Source organism: Balaenoptera physalus (assembly GCF_965194825.1).
Source record: "Balaenoptera physalus genome assembly, chromosome: 10".
NCBI lineage: Eukaryota > Metazoa > Chordata > Mammalia > Artiodactyla > Balaenopteridae > Balaenoptera > Balaenoptera physalus.
This window is the reverse complement of record NC_138889.1, coordinates 90,084,267-90,096,570: the sequence shown is the minus strand read 5'-3', so window position 1 is coordinate 90,096,570 and position 12,304 is coordinate 90,084,267. Positions and strand designations below refer to the sequence as shown.

The 12,304-nt window shown below is 45.3% G+C and overlaps 1 protein-coding gene across 5 annotated transcripts in view; it reads left to right on the top strand.

Moving 5' to 3' along the window:
- Window positions 1–11,900, top strand: part of PAMR1 (peptidase domain containing associated with muscle regeneration 1) — a 166,018-nt gene extending 154,118 nt beyond the window's left edge. For all 5 annotated transcript variants that reach the window (XM_082410473.1, XM_082410474.1, XM_082410472.1 and 2 more), the window contains 5 exons: window positions 2,576–2,788; window positions 4,870–4,936; window positions 7,954–8,186; window positions 9,144–9,436; window positions 10,818–11,900. In XM_082410473.1, coding sequence (XP_082266599.1) covers window positions 2,576–2,788; window positions 4,870–4,936; window positions 7,954–8,186; window positions 9,144–9,436; window positions 10,818–11,354 — 1,343 coding nt within the window. In that variant the 3' untranslated portion in view covers window positions 11,355–11,900. The remainder of the gene's footprint in view (window positions 1–2,575; window positions 2,789–4,869; window positions 4,937–7,953; window positions 8,187–9,143; window positions 9,437–10,817) is intronic.
- The last annotated feature ends 404 nt before the right edge of the window (window positions 11,901–12,304 follow it).

The following is a 12,304-nucleotide window of genomic DNA, read 5'->3' as shown; positions in this document are numbered from 1 at the left end:
TTATCTGAATCCTTTATGAATCTGTTTCTAATGTCTGCATTTCTCTTGAATTTCAGCCGTATAGTCTCACCTCCCATTGAACCCTCACTTGGAAGCATCATTCAGCTCAACCCTGGTGACATTTCATGAGCATAACTTAAAACCAAATAAATAGTTCTCCATTCTAAGATTTTAGCAAGTTTAAGGTGCACTGTTGATTTAATTATAGCTGTTCTGGGGATTGGGAGTAAAGAAATATTACAGGAAATGTAGGCATATGACCTGATTTCAGACACATCACGTTATAAAGGAATAGGCATTTAAGAATTATAGAAATATGGCAGAATTCCTCAGCCGTGGGCAGACCTGTTTGGATATCTTGAGTCCGTTTCCCTTTAAATCTTCCTTTAAAGCCTCTTCAGGGAGAGGAACAAAGAACCTGAATTGTCCTGAGGCTTTATTACCTCCAAGAGCTCGAGAACTCTCCATTGTTCCTGCCAGTTAAACCCACATGAAATGTAACAGAAATAGGATCCATGAGAATCTAGGAGATCGTGGAGTGGGAGCCTACTGAGCCAGGAAGCTACTTACTTCTAAAATGCAACAATTAGGCTTACAGTAGAAGCCTCTTCTTTTCTTCTGCTGAGACTGATGCGGCTAGAGGCTAGTTCGTTTTCTTTCAGTATTCCAGGACGGGTCTTTAGTATAACCCAATCGTTCTTGGCCATGAGCTCTAGCAAGCAAAACTCAAAATGGATGAGGAGCTACACTTGAGTTACACAAATCACAGCCCTTTGATATAGCCTAACTGGCCACAGATTTAAGTGTCTGCCAGAGCCAGGCAGCTGGTCGGTGGAGGCCTGTGGCCGAGGCAAGGCTGTGGTCCAGTCCAGGCAGGGAGCTCCTCCCCACACCAGCTGATTCTTGCCGTGTGAGAATACAGACCTAGGGTTTCCTGAACTGAATTTTGTCAGAAGCCAGGAACACAGATTTCTATGAGAAATGCCCTGATTTTTATGTTGACAGTGAATTCCATTTTCTAAAACTTGCAGGTATAACACATGTTTTGAGATGACTGAAGTCTGTGGGCTCTTGCTGGTTGTTTCTGGGCTACATGTTCAGCACTGAATGAGTCTGTACTGTAAGAAGGTGGCCCCATCACTGAAGCAATATGGAATGCTTGCTCTCGCATCATAGAGGGATTCCTGGAAATATAAGCACTGGGGGACTTTCTGAGTCCACTTGAAGCTTCAGAAATGTGCATTGCCCTCACTATACCATTTCAGTATTTTTTTAAACAGCTCACTCAGTGAGGTCCTTTTTTGACACTTAAAATGGGGCTTTGGAGTCAACCCTCAGGGAAACTGCTCAAAGTACATAGCCCAAAACACACAGAGTGTCATTGAGATCATCTGTCGTGTGATCTACAGGCAGTCTTAGAGCAGACAAACCAGAAACTTGGACAATATTAGCAACCTTGCCAAATTGCACAGAGGAATATTCATTAATTTTTAGTTCTCAAATATTGTAGAAGTATTATATGAATGGACATTAATTTCTTGCCTGGAGGTAAGCAAGTAAGTTGTTTGAAAGGTAACTGGGACATTTATGGGAAGTAAAGCATGTCCAGTGCGTAATTGTATTGTGTGGGGACAGTTTTATAGGAATGAACCTGTGTCTTAGAAAAAATGATTAAAAAGAGACTAGGGAGGCTGATAGAGTGATTGGTACCCAAACTCAGTAATTAAAGGTTGAATTCTTCAGGGGACTTACTCTGTGTCCTTAGGCTATTAAATTCAGTAATTTGCCATAATCTTTTTGAGAAAAATATGTTATCTAGCTGATAGAATATTTCCAGGATATATCTAATATCCTGTTCAGTGCTTAGAATAGCTGGTGATGCCAATTTTACTCTAAGTAGCTGTGCAACATGAATTAGAGAATAGAGATATCTTTGTAATGAATATTGTTAAATGTTTAGATGGAACGTTATATTTGGAGATCAAGGGAATTTGTTGTATCTCTGAATTTATATTGTCCTCTAGTGTTTTTTAATTACAACTTCTAACACACTAATGTTCCAGCAGATGAAATATAAAATCTAAATTTATATATGTACTCGTTTCGAATCTGTTCTACTTTCTGGGTACAACACAAATAGGAAACTGAATAGTCTGGTTTAATTGCCTAAGCTTTAGGGAACGAAGGAGATGATATTACGACACTGAAAACCAATAACCCTTGTATACTGATCATAAAAACTTAGGCAAAATGTGTATTTTATCCAGGCCTGGCCATCTCCCACAGTTTGAGAAACAAATGAACATGATTATATGAGAGACCGTTGTAGTGTCAAATTTATTTGTATATGGGGTGAAACACTTCTCAATTTAAGAATAAATCGTAAAAGCAAGGGGAAGATATGTCTAATGCATGCATTTTTCTATTATGAGTTTTCTCTTGGTAATTCCTTTGAGTACCATTGTTAGCAGGTTCTGTATCACTGCGTTTTTAATTCAATGAGACTTGAAAATATTTGATGCTAAAATGGAATGCTTCAGACTATTAATAGCTCTCCTTTTCTTTCCACTTTCAGTCCTTGAAGAAAGAAACTGCTCAGACCCTGGGGACCCAGTCAATGGGTACAAGAAAATTACAGGAGGCCCTGGGCTCATCAATGGGCGCTATGCAAAAATTGGCACCGTCTTGACCTTCTTTTGTAACAACTCCTATGTTCTTAGCGGCAATGAGATGAGAACTTGCCAGCAGAATGGAGAGTGGTCGGGGAAGCAACCCATCTGCATAAAAGGTAACTTTTGAATATTTTTGAAGTCTGTAGAAATAGATGGAGTTGCTGGACATTTTGGTAGCTCTCATACACGTTTCTGAGCCACTGGAAAAATGCCTTCCCTCTTAGGTTCTCACTGGAACCATACATCACTCTCAGGTTGGAAATCATCCATAAAACATTTGCTTCTTTTTTGAACGGCCAAAGGACCTGCTTATCCTAATCACAATGTCTTGATGTGATCAAGAAGAGTGATGTAGTTAACAGAGCAGTTTAGGAAAGATGACAAGGCTGAGTTTTTTTTTTTTAATTTATTTTATTTATGGCTGTGTTGGGTCTTCGTTTCTGTGCGAGGGCTTTCTCCAGTTGTGGCAAGCGGGGGGGCCACTCTTTATCGCGGTGCGCGGGCCTCTCGCTATCGCGGCCTCTCTTGTTGCGGAGCACAGGCTCCAGACGCGCAGGCTCAGCAATTGTGGCTCACGGGCCCAGCCGCTCCGCGGCATGTGGGATCTTCCCAGACCAGGGCTCGAACCCGTGTCCCCTGCATTGGCAGGCGGATTCTCAACCACTGCGCCACCAGGGAAGCCCAAGGCTGAGTTTTATACGTGCAAACCCAAGCATAGATTTGAAGCAATTAAAATGCATTTATATGGCTACATTTATCTACTCTCTATGCAATATTAAATTAGTGCAAGAAATGAAAGAACACAATAGACACATCATCCCTGCCAGCCTATGTGGAGGGAGGTTTGAGATGTTAAGATGTTGAAAAGCATCTTAAAAAGACAGTAAACCCTTGAACATTCAAAGGAGAGTTATAGAACAAACGAGTGGTGTATATTCCGAGAAGGAGTGAAATAGAGACAAATGCGTGTAGCAGAGAGCACTGGGACCTGTCTGGGAAGCAGGGAAGGATTTATAGAGGTAAAGAGGAGTTGGGATGATATTCCAGTTAGAAGACAAAGGGAAGGTGATGTAGGCAGAAGTGAAAGAATCATGGTAAACAAAAAGTGAATCAATCCTGGAATCTGGGAGGTAAATTTTAAAAGGTAGTTGGAGACCAGAACAAATGGAACGTTGCATAGGGAAGTTTGGACCTTACCCCCCTTGGGAGTGGGCATGCATAGTTTCTTGCTGAGTTGATTCACTAGTTGCTCCAGGTCGACAGCCCCTCTCCTTTTGGTGGCAGGTCACAGTTATCTAGCTGTTTCCTGGGAAGAAAAGCATATCCTTGGCCTAGATTATCCAGATAATTGCTTCAATCCTCCACTTTCCCTTCTGAGTGTTTGTCAACAACCTGAATCATGGGAAAAGGAATGAAAGAAAGGTTTGTGAAAGGAAGAAATCACTTTAGACTTTAGCCAGGAGCAAGCTTCATCCTCACCAGCACAGACTCTGATTCTTGATTTCATTAAGTATGGAAACGGTGTTTCATACGTCCTTGGAGATTTTTGTCAACTCTTCTCTTACAAATTAATACAAGCAGAGTTCCCTAGGTTGCTAATTAGACGAATGTTGGCTGCTTGATTGGGAAAGTGAGATGGGAAGGATTCCTTTTCACTTGTGAAGAAAGAGAAACTTCAAAAAAATTAAACTGGGCTTTGAGTTGCCCTCAAAGGGTCATTAGGGGCCTTAGTTGCAGAGACATGGAGGAATCAGTTACTCAAGATTTATTGATGGTTAACACGGCTGTCTGGTTTTAAATGAGAACCTTGTGATTCACTCTGCTGGGCTCTATTTTAGAACCTTGACCTTGGCTTTTATTCTGTATTGATTAAGTTCGCCAATACTATTTATGTGAACAGATAATCCTAATCTATTAATTACCATTGTTTCATATCACCTGGGGGGAGCAGCTCTGCAGAGGTGTTTATTCTACTGGGGTTCTTCAGAGGGGGTTGCCAATTTAGATAAAACTCAGCATGCTCTTTTGCTAAGCGAGCTGTCCAAGTTTGGCTAACGTGTCTTACCTCTGAAAGCCTGGGGAATGTGCACTGGTCTCCAGAAAGGGTGGTCAGGTACGAATCTGAACTGAATGGTGTGAACAGTTAATATGGAAAAGGATTATGCAGCACTGTCTTTTTTTTTTTTTTTTTTCCTAGCCTGTCGAGAACCAAAGATCTCAGATCTGGTGAGACGGAGAGTTCTTCCAATGCAGGTTCAGTCAAGGTGAGGTTGAAACACCTGAATTCTGCTTTAAAGGCGAATGAACGTTCCTCTCCCACCCCCTTTCCCCACTGGTGTTTGGCCAAAGACGGTCTGAGGTTTCTTAGGGACACTCAGTGCTGACTGGCCAAGGAAGAATAAGGCTCATTAGATGGAGGCTTATTAGCCAGCTGCCTTTAGCCAAGAGGTAGCAACTGTTGGAAGATGCACAGATTTCATTGGATTGTGGGAAAGTAAGTGCTGGTGGGAAGCCAGACTTTAAGATGGTCTTTGAGGAACTGGATTTTAATACTCGAGTCTTCCTGAAATTACTACGTATTTATTATGCAGCCAGCTGTGGCTTAGGAAGATGTTCTTGGTAGTGACCAAGCAGATGAGGCAGGCTGGTGGGGCCAGGAACCGGAGATGAATGACTTGCCCCTGATGAGGGATGTGAGGCCTCAGGGACACCCACCCAGCTTTTTTCCTGGAAAGACAGAGGTGGGGACCCCTGGTGGCAGCTACTGAACCTTACGCCCATGGCTCCAGAAGGAACCTGCTTCCACTGGATTTCAGCGAGGCTTAGTGCCTGGTTTCCTTCAGTTCCCTGCTTAGTTTTTACCCGGCAGAGAGACCTTCCAAGACCATCCTTTTAAAAATAGCAACCCCGCCTCCACCCTGACCGCTGAGCTGACTTCTTTAGCCAGCGCTCTCTGGCCTTTACAGAGCTCTCCAGTTTTCACCTTGGCATCCATCTCCACCTGTTGTCCTACCGACATTTTGTTCATTTATTTGTTCAATTTCTGTCTCCCTGTACCCCACCAAAAAAATGTGAAAGTTATAAGTGCAGGAACATTTTCTGTTTGGTTCATGCTAAGCTTCTAGTTCCTAGAACGGTGCCTGCCATGTGGTGGACACCCCCTAAATATTGAATGAATGAGTGAATGAATGAATGAATGAATGGATTGGATCAGTTGGTTCAAGACCTGCTGTCATCTCTCTTTAGCACTGGGTATTCTTGGGCAAATTCCTAAGCTTGCTGAGCCTTTAGTTCCTCTTTTGCAAAGTAAGGGTAATCACAATAACATTTGTCTCTGGGGACTGTTAAGGATTAAATGCAAGGCAAATAGCTAGCATTTACTGGGTGTTTGCTCTGTGCCCGTTACACTTCTGAGTTCTTTACATATATTAGCTCATTTAATCTTCACTACAACCTCTGAGGTAAGTATTATTATTACCGTTTCATTTTAGGTTTTATTACTTTTTATTACAGATGGGTAAACTGAGGCTCTGAGAGGGTGAGGAACTTGCCCAAGGTCACATTGCTAGAGGAAGGAGCAAACCCAGGATGCAAATCCAGGGTCTTCAGGGTCTGCTCCCTGATGCATGAAGCTTGAACTAAGCCTTATATAAAGGCCTTAAAAACGCCTTGCACCTATGAACACCTGTAAGCAGTATCTATTGCTTTTAGAAATGGTAACAATGAATCCCAGTGACTGGAACTGACCCCAAACAAGTGATCTGAAATATTCAAAGATCAGGATATTCCTTCATCTCTCACTCTGCCTCTGGCTCTCTCATTCCATTTCCCTTTCGGACAAGGCATTTCCTTGGGGACAGTGGCAGTGGAATCCAGTATTTCTACCCACCCTCCTTTCTGATCTTTGTGATTTACCTGGGGCTGGACTCTCCAGTAAGTATTCTTCCCAAGGAGACATCTTGGAGAGGAGGCCCAGAGCTGTTAAAAAAGACCACCACCGGGCTTTGCATTTTGTAAAGCGGTTGTAATGGGGGGTTAGGTGACAAGGTGCCAGGTGTCTCATGTAGATGAGAAAGCAAGCCTAAAACTTGGTTGTAAATATCTTTCTGGAAGATATGCTGCTGGAATGGGGATATGATGGTCTCCAGCAGCCAGGCTCACCCAGGAACCCCCAAAGGCAACGCAAACCTTCAACGGCCAAAAGCTGTGTTTGTTTGCAAGTCCAGAAGTTCCCTGAACTGCAGACCTGTTTCTAAACATGAGCTAAAGATTTGTTGGATGAAATCAGCGTGGATGGAATGTTTGCTCTGAGCACAGCACGGTACAGACACATGAAACAGATTTCTTACGATGGATTGACACAGCAGGGACACCAGGGTGGGAACCATGACTGCCCTGTGTTGCCTGGGGTACTGTCTTAGCTTCCTGTGTGCCCTTCAGCACTCCCACCTACCTCTCTGGGCTTCCTTCCTCCATTCATTAAATGGGATGAAAACACTGATTCCTAAAGGAACTCTAACTTGTCAGTTAATAGTCATTATGCACTGATATAAAACGAGCACAAGTTGTGTAGTGTGCATACCTCTCTCCCAAGAATCCCAGAGTGGTCTCTGGGTGCTTCAACTTCAGGGCTCATTTAAAAGACCTTTTCCCATTCGCACACAACGCTCCTTATTTCTCCCAATCAATGTGCTCTGAGAGAAGGTTTTATTCTCTGAGGTGGACTAATTACATCTGCTAATTGCTAAATCAAGCTGCTGTATCAACACAGTTCGGTTTGAATCAATTCCTAATACTGCCCCATTATGATAATGGTTAGAGAAAAGCAGCCGCCTGGATTTCTCCCCTTGAAATTAACTTCCTTTCTTATTTAATTTCACTATTAATTTTTGTGTGTGTGCATGTGTAGCGTAGCTTTGGATAGCAGCTATTATGTCAGATATTATGCTCTTTGGTTAAAATCCAGGGCAGCTGGAGGCATGCCAGAAATGGAAATGGAGGAATAAATTGAAGGTTGAAGTGTGCAAGAAGATCTGCTCAGTGGCAGAAGAGGCGTTCATGTGTGTGTGTGTGTGTGTGTGTGTGTGTGTGTATGAGAGAGAGAGAGAGAGAGGTGTGAGGGGAGAAAGGGAGAGAGAGACACACACAGAGGATGAGATAGATAGCTGTTTTCCCTTCCTCTATAACCAAATATCTACGTGGGGATTTGCTTGGATACTAAAGGAGCCACAATGACTGTCTCTGGCCCTCCTCTCTCTCCGGGCCGGGTGCTCCGATGTAGGGAGACACCATTACACCAGCTATACTCATCAGCCTTCAGCAAGCAGAAGCTGCAGGACGCCTCTACCAAGAAGCCAGCCCTTCCCTTTGGAGACCTGCCCCCTGGGTACCAATATCTGCACACCCAGATCCAGTATGAGTGCATCTCACCCTTCTACCGCCGCCTGGGCAGCAGCCGGAGGACATGTCTGAGGACTGGGAAGTGGAGTGGGCGTGCCCCGTCCTGCATCCCTAGTGAGTCAATGCCTGTCCTTGGTCTAGAGCAGCTTAGATCTCCCATTGCTGCCTATGAAAAGCCACTGACCCTATTGAAGACTTTTTTGGGAAAAACTCCTTGTCCAAAAGAATGGCCCTCTAACACTTTCCCTAGCTTGGCGAAGTCTGAAATTCCACAGTTAGAGCTTCCTTCCTTTGGCTTAAACTTATTACCCAGGAGAAATGAACTCGTTAAATCTAAGACGAAGTTTTTGGGAAGGGGGGCATACTTTTTGTGGATAATTTTTTCATATTTACTTGGAGAAAAGGGACAGAGCAGTTATTAAACACCAAGTGACGAAGGGGTTAAAGGTGCTAGAGGGCTTCTGGTGATATCACCTTGGTTACCCTGTCTAACCCAGTTTTCATTCTCATCACCCAATGGTATTAATTAGGTTATTGTTATTAATTAGATTATGAGGTATTAATTACAAGGTTATAATGATGATTACTGCGGTAATACACGGAAGTGTCTGGAATAGGGTCTTGCACATACTAAGCTACTCCCATCCTCTTTGTCAAAGAAGAATATGGCTTAGTTTGAGGTGGTCATCTTTATAACAATAATCATGATATTTTGAATCTAACTGTTTATATATATCATCTCATCCACTCTCCTCAAGAACCCTAGGAGACAGTTGTGATTACTGTATCCATTTTGCAGGCAGGAAGACTGAGGCTGTAAGAGATTAGGCAACTTGCCCAGTAAGTGGCTGGGATGGTAAGCCTCCAGTCGTAATCCTAGACTTTATAGTCAACCACGTCAAGGTGGTTGATTAATGTTTAAAGGGAAAAGAAAAACGGGTTAGATGCTCTGTGGTCTTGACATCCGTAGGGTCCACCTTTCCAGATTTGTGCTCTGTTGGTTGACTGACACATTCCCCTTTGGATGGGAAGGTCTGAGTTTACATTACTGAGCTGGTGCTTTCTCCATAGTCTGTGGGAAAACTGAGAACGTCACTGCTCCGAAGACCCAGAGGGCGCGCTGGCCGTGGCAGGCTGCCATCTACAGGAGGGCCGGCGGGGTGCACGGGAGCAGCCTGCACAAGGACACGTGGTTCCTGGTCTGCAGCGGTGCCCTGGTCAATGAGCGCACCGTGGTGGTGTCTGCCCACTGCGTCACCGACCTGGGGAGGGTCACCGTGATCAAGACGGCAGACCTCAAAGTCGTCCTGGGGAAATTCTACAGGGATGATGACCGGGAAGAGAAAAGCACCCAGAGCTTGCGGGTGAGACAGGGCTGCAGCCTGGAAACCGGGCCTCTGGCTCAGCAACTCCCAGTACTGGGCGAGCAGTGACTGTGTCAGTCCTGTCGCTTTAGCACTTTAGCATCCAGCCCAGAGCCTGGAAATATTAGGCGCATAGTAGGTGGCTAATATATATTGACAGATACTAGAAAGGGGCATCTAGAAAGACTATGGAGTCTTTCACCCCTAAAATTGTTTTAAAAATAAGATAGTAACAAATATCTTCTATCATTGGGGTCATCAAAAGGTAACCACCTCTTATGTTTAGGACACTGTGCTAGGTAGGCTTTGAGGAAAAATAGAGACTCCTAAAAAATTTGTAATAGTCTTCTCTTTCCCTGCCTGCCTCCCTCCCTCTCTTCCATCCACCCACTCACCCATCCAGCTCATCCATCTGTCCATCCATCCATCCATCCATTCGACCATCCATCCATCCATTGTTGAGTTCCCACAGCATGCCATTCGCTGGGAGTACATACAGAACTGAATAAGGCATGGTTTTTGCCCTGAAGAGTCCACAGGCTAGGGGAAGAGACAGACCAGTATATCGTGACTAGTCCAACACAATAGAATCCCTGAGTAAATGAGCCCAAATATAGTTGAAAGAATAGAACACATCCATAAGAATGTTACGGCCTATCACAGATGTCAGCTCCTGGAGGCCCCCGTCAAAGAAGATGATCAGCAAGGATGGGGACAATCAGGGGAGACTTTGTGGAAAAGTCTTGTGGACCACCCTGGGTGTAGCTCTATCTTACTGGCTTGAGGGTAAACGCAATGTTTACAGTGGACCAGATGTTGCAAACTGGTAGCCTCTAGGGGTTTGTGTTTTGATAGTGCTAACATATATTTTTTTAATCAGTTATTTGCTAACATTTCAAAACCAGGAGGTTTCAGCCAGAGGTCTGGAGTCTATTCTCTGGCAAAATGAGCACTTCTGCATGGCAGTGGTCAGCCGGAGCAAAGTGGCAGCTGCCCCCTCTGCATGGGGCATGCACTCCCGTTCTCTGAAACCTCACCTGTCCACTCAACTTATTTAAAACAACCTGCCATATGTATATGTATAACTGATTCGCTTTGTTATAAAGCAGAAACTAACACACCATTGTAAAGCAATTATACTCCAATAAAGATGTTAAAAACAAAAAAACAAAAAAATCAACCTGCCAGCCAGGCGGGCATTTCAGTTTGCAATCCTGGAAATAGAGCAGTTGCTTTCTATGATCCCTTGAGGAAAGTATCTCTGTATAATTGTAGCTGTCTCTTAGACATTTTCTCCCAATAATTCAGCCCCGGGGCTTGCCTGTTCCTGTCACTATGAAGTTGGCTGCTGACAATTGCTGTCCATTCCTTACCTTGGTAGATTTCTGCAATCATCCTGCATCCCAACTACGACCCCATCCTGCTGGATGCGGACATCGCCGTCCTGAAGCTCCTGGACAAGGCTCGCATCAGCACCCGCGTCCAGCCCATCTGCCTGGCGGCCCCTCGGGACCTCAGCACCTCCTTCCAGGAGTCCCGCGTCACCGTGGCAGGCTGGAATGTCCTGGCCGACGTGAGGAGCCCCGGCTTCAAGAATGACACGCTGCGCTCGGGGGTGGTCAGCGTGGCGGACTCGCTGCTGTGCGAGGAGCAGCACGAGGAGCACGGCATCCCGGTGAGCGTCACAGACAACATGTTCTGTGCCGGCTGGGACCGCACTGCCCCCTCTGATATCTGCACAGCAGAGACGGGGGGCATCGCCGCTGTGTTCTTCCCGGGACGGGCGTCCCCTGAGCCCCGCTGGCATCTGGTGGGGCTGGTCAGCTGGAGCTATGACAAAACATGCAGCCACAGCCTCTACACAGCCTTCACCAAAGTGCTGCCTTTCAAAGACTGGATCGAGAGAAACATGAAATGAGCCTCAGGCCCATCAAGAAGCACTTCCGTGCATCCTTCCCTACGTGTGTTGCCCGAGGCATTGTGGACCTGAAGTGTGATTCTGCCCATGAATTTGGCTGTGTCAGGGCTTCTGATTTCAAAACCAGTGGAGGGCGAGTCGAGCTTAACTTTCTGGTAGGCCACTGCCTCCCTGACTGCTGGGACCATTTGGAAGATACCAGGGCTGCTTGCAAGAACTCAGTTTCTTCAAAATAGACTACATGAACAGCAAAGAAATCCTCCCCATTCAACCGACCCAGTGGCCTTCCCCACCTGCCCTTCAGTGGTGCGAATGCCATGGTCAGCTCTGGTCGAGAGAGCGTTGACTGGCTTCATCAGGTCTTCTCCAAGGCCCCAGCCAGATAGAGTTCCAAAGAGCCGCCTGCAGGACAGTCCCGGACAGTGGAGCCTGGCTGCGGCGTTGTTGTCCGTGCACACTGCCACGTCACGAGGTGGTCCTTTTCCTTCCCAATCCCCTGTACACACTTTAATAAAACAAGGGTTGGCTTCTGACCCACGGAACGAATGTGCCATGGCTCTGATTCCTGCATGCAGCCTCTTTGAGCTACATGTGTTGGGACCAATGGCTGGGTGGCAGCCCTTTAAAATAGATCCTAGATTATCATTCCCAAATAATGCGTATAGCAAAGCCGATGCCATCTTTTCAATACCAGTGCTTGCAGCTTGCTGGGCCTTCAGGTGGGGGAGAGGAAGGATGGGCACCATCAGATAAGGCACAAACAGAGGAAAATACCAGGAATTTGAGGACTTCTAGTGTCCCCTCTTGTTCTCATGTTCTAGATGGTCTTTTCCTCACCTCCTGAGGCCTGAGAACCAAGGGTTGGTACATTCACCTCCTACAGACCCCAGCAGAAACATTACTCTTTCCTCCACTTATCAGAGAAAACTTTGACCCCAAGGACTTTAGCC